At 42.2% G+C, this 18,898-nt stretch overlaps 1 protein-coding gene across 3 annotated transcripts in view; it reads left to right on the forward strand.

Moving 5' to 3' along the window:
• Positions 1–18,898, forward strand: part of PDE5A (phosphodiesterase 5A) — a 148,722-nt gene that overhangs the window by 112,647 nt on the left and 17,177 nt on the right. For all 3 annotated transcript variants that reach the window (XM_027543723.1, XM_027543725.1, XM_027543724.1), the window contains exons 13-17: positions 2,136–2,261; positions 3,943–4,037; positions 12,715–12,802; positions 16,423–16,523; positions 18,236–18,313. In XM_027543723.1, the coding sequence (XP_027399524.1) occupies positions 2,136–2,261; positions 3,943–4,037; positions 12,715–12,802; positions 16,423–16,523; positions 18,236–18,313 (488 nt within the window). The remainder of the gene's footprint in view (positions 1–2,135; positions 2,262–3,942; positions 4,038–12,714; positions 12,803–16,422; positions 16,524–18,235; positions 18,314–18,898) is intronic.

Consider the following 18,898-nt stretch of genomic DNA (forward strand, 5'->3'; position numbering starts at 1 on the left):
TGTACTGAGCATGCTCCCTAGGGTCTTCCAAATTGCTCACAGCTGTTCAGGAGTCCTGTACGAAAGGCCGTATTACAAGTTTGAACATTCCAGGCATAGCCACCAAGCATTTAACAGATCTGACCATAATTTTCCTAAATGTTGTTAAGAACATTCTGATACCAGAATACAAAACTGTACTTGAATCTGGTTACTAATTAGATGCAATGGGGCAGTCGTTGGGTTACTCAGTTTAACAGGCCCATCTTAGTAGAAGCAGAATCAGGAGTTCCCTGGTGGTCCAGTGGTTAGGTCCACTTAGGATGATCAGGTTCAATCCCTGGTCAGAAAACTAAGATCTCACAAGCTGTGCAGCATGGCCCCCCGAAAAAGAAGAGAGTAGTCCATTAGGAATTAGGTTTCATAATCATTTTGTCCATTATTTCCCATTATATGCTATACATGCCTATTTAATTATGTCTACAGATTTTATGATTAGTAGAGAGATATGCCCATAGGTTAAATATCTGGACTTTCCTGCTTATTTTCCCTGATTCTATATTTAATCACCAGAATTTTCTACAACAGGAGTTCCCAGGTGGCTCAGTGGTAAAGAATCTGCCTGCAATTTAGGAGACATGGGTTCGATCCCTGGGTTGGGAAGATCCCCTGGAGAAGGAAATAGCAACCCATTCATTCCAGTATTCCTGCCTGGGAAATTCTATGGACAGAGGAGCTTGGAGGGCTACAGTCCAGGGGTTGCAAAAGAATCAGACACAACTTAGCAACTAGACAATTTTCTATAAGACTTCACTGTATACTTTCTAAACATATCAAAAGAAAGTTAATAGTTCTTACTTAAAATTCTCCTAATAAGATGAACCTATTACCTTCAGGGTCAACTTTATTCAGAAATGGTCATGCTGTAGTGTATTTCAGGTCAGCACATGTCAGTCTTAGCCTTTGAAAATCCTCTGGGAAATATGGTTACTCAGGGGTGGGTAAAAGAGCTTGGGGACATTTGGGTTCCTTTTATCAGAATTCTCTGTGAACTGCATCATAGAACAGGAAGAAAGAGACCTGAGAAGAAAAGGGAGGATATGAAAGCATTGATTTTTCTGCCAAATCCTCTATAAGCAATTTTGTACCAACAAAGAAGAAACCTTGTTTTTTGGCCTACTTTTGCAGCCAATCAAACTGTGTTGAATATTATTAAAGCAAGATTCTTTTCCCTGGTACTTTTTCCATTCCCCAGAGCAATGGCTTTTGTGTATGAAATATCCCCATAAATATACATAGGGAGAAGCACATAGTTATTTTTAGAGATCCCCCAAAGCATAGTAAATCATTCAGAATCGAAGAGAGGCTGACTCTGATGATAACACAAACACAAAATTATCATGCTTAGGGCCCATGAGTCCCCAGGGATTTTGTTAAATCCACCACTTTGGAGTTGAATTAAATAAACCTAGCTTGTGAGATTTTCTGAACAGGCTGTCCTTTTTTTCTCCATCTTTTAAAATACATAGATTAAACACACACACATATACACACACACCAGGGCTTTGTGTGTGTGTGTGTGTGTGTGTGTGTGTGTTTAATTACTTCTTGATAACCAAGCAGTAACTCTGCCTGAATATTTAAGAATCGTTTAAAGGGACAGAGACTGTGATGTGGAGTTTTAGTTTGTCCCTGGGTGTGTGCTGTGTGCCCTGCCCCCAGTCTGTCCCCAGAAGGGCCTCATGAACACCTCTGCGGATGCACAGAAAGAGGGCGTGAGAAGTGGAGAGCAGCTGCCTGCGAGCTCCCTGCGCATGGGTTCATGCACCTGTGACTGGACTGTCCCAACTGACTACACGTGGACATAGTATCTTCTAAAAAGCTAGTCTGTGCCCTGCCTTTTACATCTAATTTAGCTGGCACCGTGCTTTGCATGGTGGACTCTGGAATCAAAACTCTCAAGATCTGAATTCTGGCCCCATCCTTCACATGCACCATGGCCTCAGGCAAGCTTCCTCTCCGAATGCCAATCCCGTCATCTGAAGTGCGTCCCGCAGAGCCCTGGGGTCAGATGTACACGCTTCGTACAGTGCATGAAGTCAGTGTAGGGTAAGCGTTAGCAGTTATTTTGACTACTTACACCTTGTTTCCTAAAGGTCCTTTGCAAGTGGATTTTAAGTGTGAAGAAGAACTATCGGAAGAACGTCGCCTATCATAATTGGAGACATGCCTTTAATACAGCTCAGTGCATGTTTGCGGCACTAAAAGCAGGCAAAATTCAGGTACTGCTCAGAGTCGTTTATATATTTAGACGCTTTGTTGCTTTACAGCATAGTCTTCCAGTTGTTGTAATGTGCACTAGTGATGACTAAGAATAACACTTATTTCCAGTTAGAAGTAAACTGCCTTGTGTGTGCTTGTGCTCAGTCGTGTCCGACCCTTTTCAGCCCCGTGTGTGACCCACCAGCCTCCTCTGTCCGTGGGATTTTCCCGGCAAGAATACTGGAGTGGGTGGCCAATCCCTCCTCCAGGGCATCTTCCCAACCCAGGGAGTGAACCCTTGTCTCCTGTGTCTCTTAATTCAACAAGACTAATATGGCAAAATAATTTCTAATTTTCTTTCATATATAATATACATTGCATGTTTAAAAAATTTTTTAAATAGCTTCATGTTAAACTTAATAGTCTTTGGCCAAATAAATACCTCCTTCAGAGGAAACTCCACTGAAGAAGGAAAAGTATCCAGCTTCTCACAGTCACATTTAAACTGCTCCATAGTAGACTTTCTCGAAAACCACTCAGTTCCTAAACTTGGCTCCATAGATGGGCCCAGGGTTCTCTATCACATTTTCTCTGGAGCACTAATTTTATAAATATCATTTCATGGAAAAGGTTTTGGTTTCATATACATGACCAGAGACTTTTACAAGGAAGATCAGTGCAGAAAAGATTCAAGTAATTCATTCCTTTCCAGGTCAGATTTTTCATATCTCTGGCCTTAGATTCTAACTTCACTGGGAATTGACTAGTTATTCTAGGTAAGTGATTCCAGGCACCCATCATATGACTGTTTTTAATTCAGAGCTTCCATGCTCTTTTTTATTTAACAAACTCTCAAAATTTTATTCTCTGTCTCGACTTTCATTTAGTGCACATTTTAACTGGCTAGAACTAAAAAAAAAAAAGTGATTGTTGTCTTAAGAAGCCATATCAAATACCATGATTATATTTTCCTACTCTAACAAACATTTATAAGAAATAAGGTGAATTTATTTTGGGGTTTGAGACAGTCATGAGGACTGTATCACTGAAGCCTCTCCCTGCATTTTGTGAATAAGAACAGAATGGTGACTTTTGTATATGCTGTAGACATTACTATGTAGAATGTTCAGAGGTCCAACGAACAGAGCTGAAAAATAACCTGTATTTGGCTTTGGAATATATTTTGCAACTTTTCAAAGCCAAATTTTCATTCCTCGTCTTTTTTTCCTATTGTTGGCTAGTAATCACATCTGTGCTCCTAATGAGAGAATGAAGTATATAGTAACTGGCAGAGAGAAAAGGCCACAGAATCTAGAGGGAATGCAGAAGGTTCCCTGCAAAAATTCAGGGAGAAGACAGTTGTTGGAAGTTCGGATTATCCCACATGTATGTAGATAATGAAGAATTAAAAACATTGACTGCACATGGACAGATTGTTGATTATGTGAGGCATCTTAATTTTTTCTGTTGATAACAATAACCCCATTCTGAAGACTGGGGTTATTACTGGGGTTATTATCATTGAATATGACTGATTCAATCCCTGCAGGAAAGGATTCTAGCGCGAGTCCTCTGTGACTAGAAAGAAGCACATATGTAAAGTGCTGAGGACAAAACCACATGATGGGTGGAAAGAGGTAGCTAATGTGCTTTACCAAACGGTTCTTTCTCGTTCTCTCCCCACGGTCTTCGGTCACGTAGAAGAGGCTGACGGACCTGGAGATACTTGCACTGCTGATTGCTGCCTTAAGCCATGATCTGGATCACCGTGGTGTCAATAACTCATACATACAGCGGTAAGACATCTGCCCCAGCGGCAGAAGAGGGTGTTTCTTTTAAATTGTAGGGCTGTCTTGTTAAAAGTAGAAGCCATGGCAAATTCTAATGGTACGAAATTTCAGTTGGTCTGGGTCCCGTAACATACTCTGGTTTTATTTAAGGGAAATGGAAAAAATAATGCAAGTCCAACATCACATCAGGAACATCTCTGGCCTGAAGTTTGAAAAGTATTTACATTGAGAATCTTATTTCATTGGATAATTACCAGGAGTTTTGCTTTAGTTTATGAACACCAGGCTTAAGAGCTTCATTGGAAAACTATTAAGACTAGTACAGAAAAGGTAGAATTTCACCCTGGAATAAAAGATAGTACTTGAAAAAGTGCTTAGCTCGATCCTAAGTATTAGTAAGTGTCATCCGTAAAGAGGCTTTTGGTCTTAGTGAAGGCAGTAGACCACAGTATTGGCAAATCTGGGCTCTGAGCTCAGACCTGGATTCGAGTCCTCCCCCTCGCCACAGAGTCCCTGTGTGATCGTGAGCAGAGGTGCTCACCTCTGCGAAATCAAGATAATAGCATTCCTACTCATAGGGTGGACATAAGTTTTTTAAGACATAACGCACATCACTACCAGGTAGAATGCCTGGTCCATTTTTAAGTGTTAAAATGAATCTTAGCTTCAGGTGCTAGTGATAGTCCTGTCGTCATCAGAAGCCTGCTTTGGGACTGATTTTGAGAGTATAAGATACTAATTCTTCAGACAAGTTTTTCAGGCTCATTTGTGGGCCATGTGTACATAACATTTGCAATGGCAAATGCGATACTAAAGGTGATCATCAGATTTATGACATCGTAAATGCTATCATGACATTTTTATTTTCTTGGAGCAGATTAGTTGAAAGCATACATTTCTTGGCGAAATATCTTATTACTGAACATTTTTTAAAGTATGCAAGTGATTCAGCTAATGCATATATCTCTCTAGGATATTCCAGATATCTGATATCTTGAGAGAACTTCAGAAAGTTCTCTAATCACATGCCCTTTATCTAAATACAGTAGGTGGAAAACTTGATGTAAAAAGAACTGTAGCAATGTAGCGACCATGTCCTCTTCTGACCATTGATGGGAAAGGATCGCAAGCTCTGGCCTGGCTATCGGAGGCGAGCTGTTTCCTCTCTAAAAGCTAATGTTCTGGAGAACTGACTGCGTGACGCGCCCTTTGCCCTCGGCGCTCTGTCACGCACTGTGGTCCTGAGCCTCACATCAGCACGGGAGCAGCTATGAGAGGGAGCAGTGATGCGAAGAGACGTGTGCCGGAGAGTCGCGAGCAGGCCGGGGGCCAGCCAGTGGGGCCTCCTCCTCTTCCCTCAGCCCTGAGCATCCTGTCATCAGGGTATAGACTGTTACTGTATGGCTGGCCATACTGCCGTGCTTCAGAGTGAAAAAAGTACTCAGCTATTTTTTCCCTTTGTTTATTTAAAAATAATCACCCAGAAAAAAACATCTGGAGAAACGTCATCTTCTCTTCAAAAAAAAAAGTCCTGGGAAAAAGACTGCAGGATCTTACTTCCACATATACCGCAAAGTAGACTTGCACCAAGTAATAACAACTTTTAAAAATAAATTAAAGGAGTTTCAAAGATACTTATTTTTTCCTACATCCCTGTGGTTTGAGTAGAGGAAGCCAAGAACGTCCCAGGGATGTTTCTCTTTTTCTTCTTGGTGATAAACAAGTGGTATCTCAAGGAGAATTTTCTTAACCAGGGGCCTCTTGGGAGACTGAGAGCGTCAGAAACATTTCCATATAAAGAACTGACTTCTAGAAAGGTGTACCGTGTCCAGACCTTTATCAAATATAAGGCAGCACAGAAATAAAAGTCAGTGCATCAAAAAGAGAAAAAGCCCTTATGAAGTAGCAAAGTCAGAAACAGAACTACCGTCATTTGTTCTTCTTGAAGGTCTCATCAGAAAATCTGAAGTAAGAGAGGCCTTATTTAGGAAACTGTCTTGATTCTTAATCGGGTTCTCTGGTTTCGTCCTGGCTCAGGAAGACCGCCCTTATGAGGAGCACTGTGAGGATGCCAGTGAAATACCTGTGGGGAGAGTTCACTGCCTGTGCCTTCCTCCCGCACATGGCTGGATGGTGGGAAGAGTGGTTTCAGATGGATACTAAAGACAGACAGTCACAGGAACAAGTGGCTGAAGAACAGACATCTGCTTATGTAGAGAAATTTTCCCCCATTAGGCCTGTAGTCCATATAGGAGGACTGTGGTAGATACATTTACTTGGTTAGATTCAGGATTTGTGTTTTATAAACGTAAGTATAGTGAAATTATCCTACATTTTAGGCAGATGGATAATGTGCAGTTACTGGGGCCTGTACTTTGTTAGGCAGAGAGCTATAAACGTGTAAAATTCAATTCTTGTTCTCCAGGAATTTTTATTGTCTCCTCAAACAGTGGTGACTAATGTCAAAGTATCTGGTAAGTCCTGTGTTCCTTAATAACATGGGCTGGAAGTATAGGATAGAGAAGGAGATGGGTCATGATCAGCGTAGCCCATCTTTACTGTTAATGGAAGAAGTCAGAGTTAAGTCGGATCTTTGAAGTGAGTAAGATTTGGAGAGGAGAGAACATGAAGATATTCCAGAAATACCATGAAATGGGCATTTTCATTGGCACAGCAGTGATGGCTAGCCTGACTAGTCAGAATGAAAAGTAAGAGTATGAAGAAGCAGAAGTTAGAAGACCCTCTAGAGGGAGGGCTAGAAAACCAGGCTGTGCATTTTATTTGGTGTAGTGACCACTGAGTGGTTAATGGCATTGCTTGAGAAGAAAAGATCTGAAAGTAAGGTACAAGGTAAACAGGTAATAATTAGAACCACAGAGGTCAGCCAGAAAGCTGTTAGGGGAAGCCAGGTGTATATGAACATCACATATTAGCTCGAGGAAGGAAGAAAACTGTTTAAATCTAATACTGAACAGTTAGTTATATGCAAGAAGGAAGGGGGAAATCATAACCCTGGGTCCAGGAAATGAGCAATGATGAGTGTGCCACTGATGAGTGGGAGAGAGCTGGGAGGTGTGTCTGAATGCTGTGTCCTTGGCGGGGAGCACAGAGGGGAGAGGAGCCCAACAATGAGGAGGATAACACAGGATGGTGGTTAGAAGAGGTAGGATGACCAAGTGAGGTTTTTTTTTTTTCAAAATCAGAGATTCAGCCAAACCAGAATGAAAGAATTTCCTGGTAACCACAGTCCGATCACGTGTGTGTGTGTCCTGGAAGAACTCGCCCTGCACCGTGGTCCCCGCTGCTCTGTAACAGAGGAGCAACAGTGAGCTGGGTCATGAAGGGGCCAGTGGTCACAGAGGGTCAGCAGGACCTCAGAGACGTTAGAAGGCAGCAGCTGCAGCACAGGAACCATAGCCCGTGAAGTTCAAACTGGGCAGAGTGTACTTGAGCCAGGAATGAGGTCATCCTTGGTAACGCTGGAGAGCCTGAGAGACTGGAGGTCTGGATATGAAGAATGTGCAAGTTCAGTTAGTCTTAATGTCAGTAGCTAATAATAATAGTAATAACAATAATAGAAGTTAACCCTCAACACAGTCATAGCTTTTAGCCTTGTGGCATTTGGAACTCTTTCTAGCATTTTGTATATGTGAGTTCAGTTAGTCCTTAGACCGGCCTGAGTGCACATTCAAATCCTGACTCCTCTCACTGTGTCTTTGAGCCAAGTCATTTAAAGTGCCTGTGTCTCCTTCTCTGTACAGTAGAATAGTGATGGAAGAATACCTGTCTCACAGGGTTTCCTATAAGGATTAAGAAGTATAAACAGATGCAAAGTGCTTGGAACAGTACCTGAAACAGATTATCTGCTCAGCAAGTTTTAGCTGTTTTCACAGGGGTATACTATTAATGACATACAAGAGCTCAAGATCTTGCTCTGTCCCAGAGAGGGACAGGGACTAGTAGAGAGACTGCCTGGTAGCAGCTCGAGAAGGGAAAGTCTCCTGTTGTGAAAAAAAGACAATCGGCAGAGTCAAGGAGGTCAAAGAACTGGAGTCACAGGGTGAAATGATTCATCAGCTTGAGTATCTGTGATCCCAGAGAACAGGAACATAAAATAAGCCCTGACTGACAGGTGATCACGATGATTTGGAGAGAAATTGTGAAGCTGAGAAGTAAATGGTTTGGCATGGGTTACAAAGAGTAGCTAAGAGATTTGAGCCCAGAGCAATATATATGGATGAGAAGTCAGATTAAAGGATGGCTGTTAGAGCCAGTGAAAAGGAATACTGTGCTGGGGCGGCTGTGTTTTCTCCCAGCACTTTCATTTTCTCCTGATTTCTAAGGCACTGGTCTGATTTCCGCACCAGCGTCCTTACGCCGCCCAGAGATGGAGCAGCAACGGGAGGAGAGGCAGGGAGGGTGTGCTCACCCACGACTGCTCACTAACAGCGGTGGGGAAGAATCCCCCAGCAAGAGTGGTTTAAAGTGTCCTTGTGGCATGACCTCGAAGGAAGTGGCGATGTGGCCTCGTGTTTAAAGAGTGAGAAAGTGACAGGACAGGGGATACACTGGTTTCCATGAATATCTTTGTAAAGACAGAATTTGGGGCATTTGTCACCCTGTCATTGACTCATAAATCCATAGTTTTAGAACGTAAGTAAAGGTAAACCATGTGAGTAAGCATGTAAAAATGTAAGTAAGTTTGCATTTGTTTATGTCACAAGCCAAGAATCTTCTCTAGTGTGAAACAGTCCTTTCTGCATGGTGTAAAAACGCAATATGCATTCTAAATTTTAAACGTGTTTCCATTGTAGCTCCCTGGTTGTGTTTCCAGTCTGGCTGCTAGGTCGGTGAGGAGCTGCTGTGTGTGCAGAGTGCTGTAGGTCACGAGCCAGAGTCACGCGGTGAAGAAGATGTGTGTGAACCCCGGCTCTGCCAGTTGTGTTGACCTTGAACAAGTTAGATGATCTCTCTGAACTTTAGGTTGTCTAAAAAAACAAATGCTAAAATGCTGTCGTGACATCTAAGGCTGGGTCACCCTGGAGCAGAGCCTGGGACAGAAGCCGGGTGCATACAGCTTAGGGGTGCATGTGACCCCAGGGGGCGGAAATGCAGGCCTGAGGGTGGGAAACAGAGAGGACGGGAGGCCAGGAGGAGGACGAGGGAGCCAGATGTCCGCGCACACGGCACCTGGTGCTCACTGCCGCCAGCAGCCTGTGAGCGGTCCAGGACAGGAGACGCAGAGCTGTCTGCAAACAGACGGAGATGAATGGGGAGGGGTGGCTCTCCACCCGCGCGGTATCCCGCGGTCACAGCTGACCTCCACAGGCCTCACCGCCTCACCCTCCTGGCTGAGCGGCCGAGTGCAGAGTGCTCCTGTGGGCAGAGATGAGGTGTTCCCGCGGGGCGGCGCAGGCGCCTCCTCACAGGCTCCTCACGCCGTGTGTCACAGCAGGCCTGGTGCTGGATGCCCTGACAGCGGCTGCAGTATAGGGGGACTGAGGACTTGACGTGGTGAGCTAAAGTGTCCTATACGAGAGTAACGTCAACACTAAGTCAGCTGCTTAGCACAGGGCTGGACATGTTACAGCAGAGAGTACTTGTTATCATTGGGGAAAAGAAATCTACCATACTGAAGAGGAATACAATCTAACAGGTAATAGACTTAAAAACAACCAGCAGAGTAAAACAGATGGATGTACTGAAGTTTCTTATATAAATGGAAGTAACAGGCACTCCAGAAGCTTTTCCTTTCCTAGGTGAAGGGCATGAGGAAGGCTGCAGTAGTTTTACTGGAGTGTAAACACGAGTGGTTCTAGTGGGTCTGGTCCGAGTGAAGAGAAAACACTGTTGCCACAGCAGAGACGGTAGACTCCAGGCAGAATGTGAAGGGGATCACGGGTCTGTTTACGCTGGGCCCTCTGTAAGCCCAGGCCATCTTCCTGGAGACCACTTGCACGGCTCAGATTTCCAAGTGTGCTGATGTGACCCAAGCCTCTCTAGTCCAGACATTTATACCCATGTGGCTGGACCACAGCCACCCTAAAATCAATACATCGAGCGCTCATCTAGTCAGCCTCCCTCCTTCACCCCCATCGTCTCCTCCCTGTTGCCCTGTGTCAATAAATGGCAGTGCAGGAACTTAGCCTCTCTGCTTTCCCCCTTCATCTCTCTCATCACCACTAGTTCCCACCACCAGGACTCACTGCCAGCTCCTGACTCATCTACCTCCTTAAACAACTCTCTCTATTTGGGATTCTACCAAGCCCAGTAGAATCCCCAATTCTACCAGATCCACTCTAATCCAGGCGCTCTCTCACCTGGCTACCAGAACAGTTTCCCACTGGGCTCCTAACTAAATCCCAGTAGTCTCCATGCATCTCCAGAATGGTTCCAGCGCATTTTTCTTATAGATTTGCTTGTTTTAGTTCATCTCACTGTCTTCCCTTTGTCCAGTGATCAGCACAGGATCTGACCCATGGTACAACTTACTAGATATGAAAGGAGCAAAGAAGACAGGCAGGGGTTACTTTGGGAGCAAGGTTACGACAACGACGAGACGTGGCAGCTTGGGAGTCAGAGCGTTGGTGGTGGTATGAGGAGATGAAATTACCCATTCTCTTACCTTTATTTCCGTTTTACTGTTTTTGTTTTCCCTTAAGCTACTCTCACTCTTGGCTCATTTTTTCCTGTGTCACCTCTCTTCGGTCTTGGGTGGAGTCTCTATCTTCAACAAATGAAATACAAAGTAAAATAATGATTCATATAGTAGTATAAAGGAATGACCAATCAGTTGTATTATCTAAGACTTGTATGATGCTTTACAATTCATAAACCCCTGTCCTCTAAATTTAAGAAACAGACTTTCAGGAACTATAACTTTTTCTGTTGTTTTGAAAGAACAAATAGTGGAAATGGTGCTTTATATTCCCACGTGAAGGGTCATGAGAACTAGGAGATGGAGGACTCTGCTTATGATGCTTCAGAACTTGATTTGTGACTGTTAAACATAACGAACTGACTGTAATATTCCCTCCTCACCCCCTTACTCAACATGGGCTTCCCAGGTGGCGCTAGTGGTAAAGAACCCGCCTGCCAATGCAGGAGATGTAAGACATGTGGGTTTGATCCCTGGGTCGGGAAGATCCCCAAGGAATCTTCGTGAAGGAAAGGAAATGGCGACCCACTCCAGTGTTCTTGCCTGGAGAATCCCATGGACAGAGGACCCTGGCGGGCTACAGTCCATGGGATCACAAAGAGTCGGACACGACTGAAGTGACTTAGCACGCACACACCACTTTACTTGGCCAAATGTTCTCTACCGTTTCCCCCAAGTTCAGCACCGAGTCCTGTGCTGCAACAAGCTGCACCCACAGGGGGCTTTTTCTAACTTAGCTGTCTCCTTCCTCCCTCCAGTGGGGCAGATGTGCACCCACTGTCCCCCGTTCCCTTGCTTCTCACCACTCACAGCTCTTACATGCACATGCACAGAGACGTGGACATTCAGCCTTATTTCAGAACAAAGACTTATTTGGAAATTGGTATTTAAATTTTTTAAGTAATTGCACTTTTGGACTACAAGGAGATCCAACCAGTCCATTCTGAAGGAGATCAGCCCTGGGTGTTCTTTGGAAGGAATGATGCTAAAGCTGAAACTCCAGTACTTTGGCCACCTCATGCGAAGAGTTGACTCATTGGAAAAGACTCTGATGCTGGGAGGGATTGGGGGCAGGAGGAAAAGGGGACGATAGAGGATGAGATGGCTGGATGGCATCACTGACTCGATGGACGTGAGTTTGAGTGAACTCCGGGAGTTGGTGATGGACAGGGAGGCCTGGCGTGCTGCGATTCATGGGGTCGCAAAGAGTCACACACAACTGAGCGACTGAACTGAACTGAACTGAACTGCACTTTTTTTTTTTAATTTTATTTTATTTTTAAACTTTACATAATTGTATTAGTTTTGCCAAATATCAAAATGAATCCACCACAGGTATACATGTGTTCCCCATCCTGAACCCTCCTCCCTCCTCCCTCCCCATACCATCCCTCTGGGTCGTCCCAGTGCACTAGCCCCAAGCATCCAGTATCATGCATCGAACCTGGACTGGCATCTCGTTTCATACATGATATTTTACATGTTTCAATGCCATTCTCCCAAATCTTCCCACCCTCTCCCTCTCCCACAGAGTCCATAAGACTGTTCTATACATCAGTGTCTCTTTTGCTGTCTCATACACAGGGTTATTGTTACCCTCTTTCTAAATTCCATATATATGCATTAGTATACTGTATTGGTATTTTTTGAATTGCACTTTTGAAATTGTAAAGTATTGTTGGTACAGCTGTTTCAGGATTTTTTTTTTTAATGTGTAGAGAGAGTAATCCTTTGTTCTTATTCCTTCTACTGTTATTATTTTAATAAAAATTAAAACCAATGAAATTGTTCATACTTTGAACGGGGAGCAGTTACACTGATATTTGAAAACAATTTGACTCTTGACATGTATTTCCCAAAGATGACCTCACTGTTTCCAGCAGAAGGAGAGAAAATTGTTGGATTAATTTTTATGAAGTAGCCTCTTTTTCAGTTAACCAATAACAAGAAGAAATTGATAACTGATATGTTGGGGAAATTGGTCATATTTTAAACTTTTTTACTCTTTCTTCAACTATGTTTCAGAAGTGAACACCCACTTGCTCAGCTCTACTGCCATTCAATCATGGAGCATCATCATTTTGATCAGTGCCTGATGATCCTTAATAGTCCTGTAAGTACCTAGTTTATGGTTGTGGACTTTCAAAAGAGAGTTTATAAATTCAGTTTTATTTTTAGTTTTGGATTTATTCCCAGCATCATAAATTCTTGAGCATGCTTTATTCCTTTTTGGGTAAGAAAGGCAAAGCCAAAACATTTGAGATCTTCACAGCCTTACTTCTCTAGAAACCAAAACTGTCTTAATGTTGCCTGATAAGGAAAAACTGGTTACTTACCTCAGTTTGGTTATTCCAAATTAGAAACAAACAAAACTGGTATTTTATGGTTCTCTGTTAGTTCTGTCTTTGTTTTTGTCAAATGATGTGGTTTATACTGCTCTCAAATGTCTTTCACAGGCAATACCTTTTCCTCTTTTTCTTGAAACTTCTGACCACTAATAAACATTTCTGTTAAGGAATAAAGTTATTCAGTGCTGGCTAAATGAATATCAGTGTAAGAAAGCATGTGATATGCTATGCCAGTCATATTTATGTTAAGGAAAATATTAAAATGATACACACCAAAATATTCACAATGGCTGTCTCTGTCTACTTAAATTATTAGCTTTTTTATTTTCTGATTCGGACTTGTTCATTATTCACATTATCCATTGTATGCACATATTACCTTTATAATAAGAAAAAAAATGAAAGTTGTAGACTCTTATGTTGAAAAATCACAATGTGTGGTATATAATTTTAAAGCAATTTTATCTCCATCTCTTTACATTTGCCCACTGGGTTCGTTCTTCCCTGAGCCCTAGAAAACTTAAGAGGCTTATGACTTTTGTGGTGACTCTTTTTAAGTCAAAGCTTTCTAGTTACCGTTTTACATCACAAAATACAGCATAGTTTTCAAGTTAGAAACCAGAATGTTCAGTCCTGTGGAATAGTACAGATTCTGGACTTGATTTAAAGCTTCGGGTCCTCTCTTCCTGCCCTGGTTGGCCTCTTCTGTCCCTCCTTAGGCTTCTTTTGACACCTTCCTTACCCTCGTCCCCACGTCCTGGAGAACAGGAAAGAAGGGGGCCCGGAACACTCAGCAGACTGGTGCTCTTATGCCTTTCCCCCTCTCTGTGCCTCATAGGTGTCTAAAACAGGTTCTTTTCTTATGAGTAAGTCCATGATCGTGGCCATGCGCCCTAACTGTGGGCTTTTCCACTGACGTCCCCCTTAATACTCGTGGTCACCTCTCTCCAGTGTATCACCTTATGACTTCCTCCTCAGCTCCTGGAACTCTGCGTAGTGACTTTCATCTCCTTCCTGCTGTGGTTCCTTGGCCCTCTTTGCGGTCCTCTTGAAAAGGACAGGACTTAAAGGGACCTAATGCGTCCAAAACTTAGAAGAGGCAGGCCATCCTGAATGGAAGCAACCTCTCCTTCCTACTCAATCAGAGGGTCTGGCCAGCTTGGGTCTTGCCTTTTCAATTTGCCAGACGGGAATCAGACATGCGTGCACTGTAGTCCCAACCCACCCACCCAACTCCAGGAGACACAGTGACTGCAGGCTGCTCTCTCTTACTTGAGGCAAGAGGAATGCCGTCCTGCCTCAGTGTGGGTGAAGGGCTAAGAGTTATGTGGCCAGTTCTGGCACCTCCTTGTAAATTCTGCACATGCTCTAGTAGACTGTCTGCTACAGATGTGACTTTTAACAAGAATTAGTGTGTGACTGGGAGGTAGAGGGATGATGTCGGTAAAACGTACAAATTGTACTGTTTCGTGCACAAGTTCTCTTGGGTTAGGTGTCAGAATTATGGGAGCTGAATTTCAGCCTTCAGAAAGAAAGGAAGAAACGCTCTGCTTGGCTCCTGCCCGTGCAGCCCTTTCCATCGTTACAGGAGTCCTGGAAGTGGGCACTTGCCCCGAGAGGCACGCCCTCGCCCTGGACTGCGCTGGGCCGGGGGAGGGGGGCTGCTCATCCCCCAGTGCCTCCCGTGATTCAGCCCCGCTGTCTCCGCGGTCCAGTTCTATGTGCACTGCCCCGGGCCTCCATAAACTAGCATTTCCATTCAATTGTTTTTGTGCTGCTTTAGTGTCCTCAGAGGCAGCTGCCAGCCTTGTGAGCCTGGTCTGTCCAAGTTACCTTCAGATGTCCTAATTCTTGGTTTGTTTTGCGCTCTGGTTTAAAAGTTGCATAGGCTTTGAGTGGTCTCCCCCAGTACTGTTTTTCCCATACACCATGTTATTTTTTTAGTGTGTGGTTTTTCTGAACGGAGACTTGTCAGGAATGTCTATGTTGAATGATAGCAGAAACATCTGTACCTTCGTTGGAGTTTGCTGTCTTTGCCCTTCAGCTCAAACTTCATTTTTAATATCCTATTTAGTTTTAAGAAAATGTGCTTAACCTTTTTCTTAAAAAGCATATTGTACAGTATTCCTATCACACTGCTCTCTGTTATCAGATGACATAACTTACTATGTAATATATTATAACATAAAAGGAATCTTGCTGTATATATGGCTGGCCTCATATTATAAGACCCATCTCTACATTCTCTCTTTGTAAGCACCAATACATAAGAATTTATAGCTTTTGCTCATGGAAGGGAAAATTAAAATATAATACCAAAAGACATTTCTACTTTTTCATTTAACATAGTCTTATCTTAAATAAAAGTATCAGAACCTATCTTCTGAACAGTACTGTTTTGTCCAGAATCTAAAGTGATTTAATATTTAAAACTAGTATTTCTTGTATAATCATAGATTATTAATTAGACTTATATCACAGTTTTGGCAACTAGTTATCCTCTAACCAATGTCTGACCCCAGCTCAGCAGTTTTCTCTTCAGAGCAAATCCTTTGCCTCCACACTCTATTTCTAAGCTTCTGGGTTTTTTTCCCTCAGCGCTAAGGTTTAGGAAGCACATCTGACTCAATTTACAGATATTGTTTTGAGTATAGTCTGAGTACCCAAAGTATGTTTTACTTAGTTCAAGATCGGTGAGTCACTGTGCTTTAAATTACAGGCAAGAAATTTTAAAAATGGTTACGTAGCAAAAACTTTAGATAATTTGCACATGGATTAGCCATCTTTGAGATTCTCCTTATAGATGTTTCAAGCTCTTCCTTTCTTGAGGAGGCACATATCACTCATGCCCGCTACCCATCTATACCGCACATGTTCCTAAGAATAAACACTCTTCTCAATAAGAAGTTAAAAAATATAAATCTGCACCAGAAGTGTTATTGGATTTGTTACAGAAGCCAGAGAAATGATTTTTAAAATAATCATTTACAGTTTCATCCCTCTGTTCTTCACATCTATTAATATAGATGTTGATTTTTCAAAGTTTTACTTGCTGTCAGATTTAGCAGTTAACTTGCCCAAGGAAAAAGGTATATAGTCATTAACTTTTGGACCTGGACTAAAGCCAAGAAGTACAAGAGTTGGAAAAACATGCTTACTTTGGTCAATGAACCACCATGAAGCTGTTTTTTCCTCAAATGACAAGGTGGTGGGGTGGGTGCATCAAGGGGAAACATTACTTCATGGTATTGACTTGTGTAAGTAGATGTCCTCTGTCTTCCTGAGTTCAGAATGTGTGTAAGAGATACGACTATATTTTCAGATTTTGTGCTTAGCAGCAACATCTCCAAGTGGAGGGCTTATGATGGTTTTCTTTTTTATAAAGGGCAATCAGATTCTCAGTGGCCTCTCCATTGAAGAGTATAAGACCACCCTGAAGATCATCAAGCAAGCTATTTTAGCCACAGACCTAGCACTGTACATAAAGTAAGTTTTAAGACATATCTTGATAAATAGATTTTGGGTGTGTTTGCATAGTTTCCAACTTTAAAAACTGCCATTGGGATATTTTTAGATTATAAAAACCAATGTCCTGGCAAAGCTGTTTATCAAACTATGGAGCAGTTTGTTAAACAGGACACCAGAAAAGTCTACTTAATGCTAGAAATGACAGAATACAGAATTATTTCTGACATTTGTCTTTGAAGCTCTGCACAAAGCAGATAACCATCTCAAGGTCATTCTAAGCTTGGCTGGCCAATCTAAAGAATAGAATAATGCCCTCTAGAAAGGGCACCTGCTTTTCCTTCTGTCCCTCACTCCCCCAATGTCTGACCATTTCACAGTCCCTTAAACTGTTATCCAAGCCCATGTGGGCAGGAAAAGGAGTTGAGTGCCAAACAAGTAAATCTTGTTTCTTTTTATTGGATTTTGGCAGATGAAGAGTATTAATGTAGAACCTTATAATTAATGAAGTTAACGACTTAAGAATTAAAGTATGCATTAGAGTGTATCGGTGATGTAGGTGTGTGTTTGCATAACTAAACTTACTTTCTAAAAGAAAGGAAGGATGTTGCTGGGTTTGGGCAGCAGTTTGTTTCCCACGCAGAGACTGAGCTCTCTGCTGCATGTGTGGGGGTGAAGGCAGAGCGGCATTCATGCTCACGGGATTTCCTGGGAGCAAGGGCCTCTCCCCAGCTGTACACAGATGCACACTGTGGTTTTAGCCACTCTTGAGAAGTAAAAACAAACAGAACAGGCACACAAAACCACATACCAGATAGCCACTACTGTACATCTAAAAGTGACTTACGTCCGAAAGAGTCTGTTACCTTGGACTTTGGAGCACTTTAAAGTTAATTAGGGTAAAAAAAATACATATTGTAAATTTCAGCTCAAAATGACTGCAGGATAAAGACTGTCAAGTTACCAATAATTTGAAAAGTACCTGAAACCACAAAGACTTCCTGACCTTTTCAAGCCACAAGGGTCTCCCCTCTGGATCCTTCTGAAACCTCTTTTCATCTTGGTACTCAGTCACAGACAGGCACTTTTGTTATGCAAGTTTCTCTTACGAGTGTCCCGTGACTTTGACTAGTTTAAATGTTATGAAAAGAACTCATGTCTCGGCATTTTCCAAGATGCTTATCCATGTTGAGCACACGGAGGTGTTCACTATACAGTGAGCAAACATCAGTTTATACTGGGTCTTTCTTTGCTTCAGAAGAACTTCACAGCTTTATACTAAGATATATTTTGGTATACAGTAAAAAATTATGTGAATGAGACGTATAAAATTAAATTGAAACCATAGAGATCTTGCACCATATGCAAAATTTCTTAAATCATTCTCAGCATCAGATTTGATGAAACTCACCTTGTTTCATTTTCTTAAATCATATTCAGGAATTGAAATTTCTATTACTTGTGACCTTAGTTAAAAGTGAGTTAAGATTTAATATTTCAACCAAAGAATATGGTAGAAGAGAGGAAAGTAAGGTGTTCAAGATTTTTATATGATTCTTATATTGGTATATATTCTGATTTATAAGAATATATGTAACAATATAAGATTCTTATTTGAGAAGAACCACTAGATTCTTTTCCCTGAAATTTTACTTGATGAGCCTTTGTTGACCAAAAAGATAAGAGCTTAGGGGACTCATCATAACTACCAAATATTTTTCTTTATTTTAAAGGAGACGAGGAGAATTTTTTGAACTTATAATGAAAAATCAATTCAATTTGGAAGATCCTCATCAAAAGGAGTTGTTTTTGTAAGTAGGATTACTATCCTTAAAGCTGGCTTTGCTATCCAATTAATTTTATTGCGATTATTTGTTACAATGTGATAATCTTAGAGGCTGTCAGAATTCTTACAGATGTTATACAAAGGGCTAAATAGGAGTATTTATTTGAAAATAAATGCATTTGCAAATTCAAAAGAGTAAATTACTCTTTTTGTCCTAGAAGGACCTTTAAATGTGGTAGAGTGTCATACAAGGCTGTAGAGTTCCCTTGTTCACACTCACAGTTCTTTTGACTGGAAGACCTGAAAATGGCATCCTGAAGACTCCTGGAGCAAGAACACGACTGTGAAGTGTTTACTTCTCTTACGTGATGGCAGAGCAGCAGTCAGACCTTCAGTTCAGTTGGCTGCTCAGTTGTGTGACTCCATGGACTGCAACTCCCTGAGCTTGCTTCCCTATCCATCACCAGGCTTCCCTGTCCATCACCAACTCCCAGAGCTTGCTCAAACTCTATCAAGTCAGTGATGCCATCCAACCATCTCATGCTCTGTCATCCCCTCCTCCTGCCTTCAGTCCTTCCCAGCATCAGGGTCTTTTCCAGGGAGTCAGTTG

The sequence above is a fragment of the Bos indicus x Bos taurus genome, chromosome 6 (assembly GCF_003369695.1).
Source record: "Bos indicus x Bos taurus breed Angus x Brahman F1 hybrid chromosome 6, Bos_hybrid_MaternalHap_v2.0, whole genome shotgun sequence".
Classification (NCBI taxonomy): Eukaryota; Metazoa; Chordata; class Mammalia; order Artiodactyla; family Bovidae; genus Bos; species Bos indicus x Bos taurus.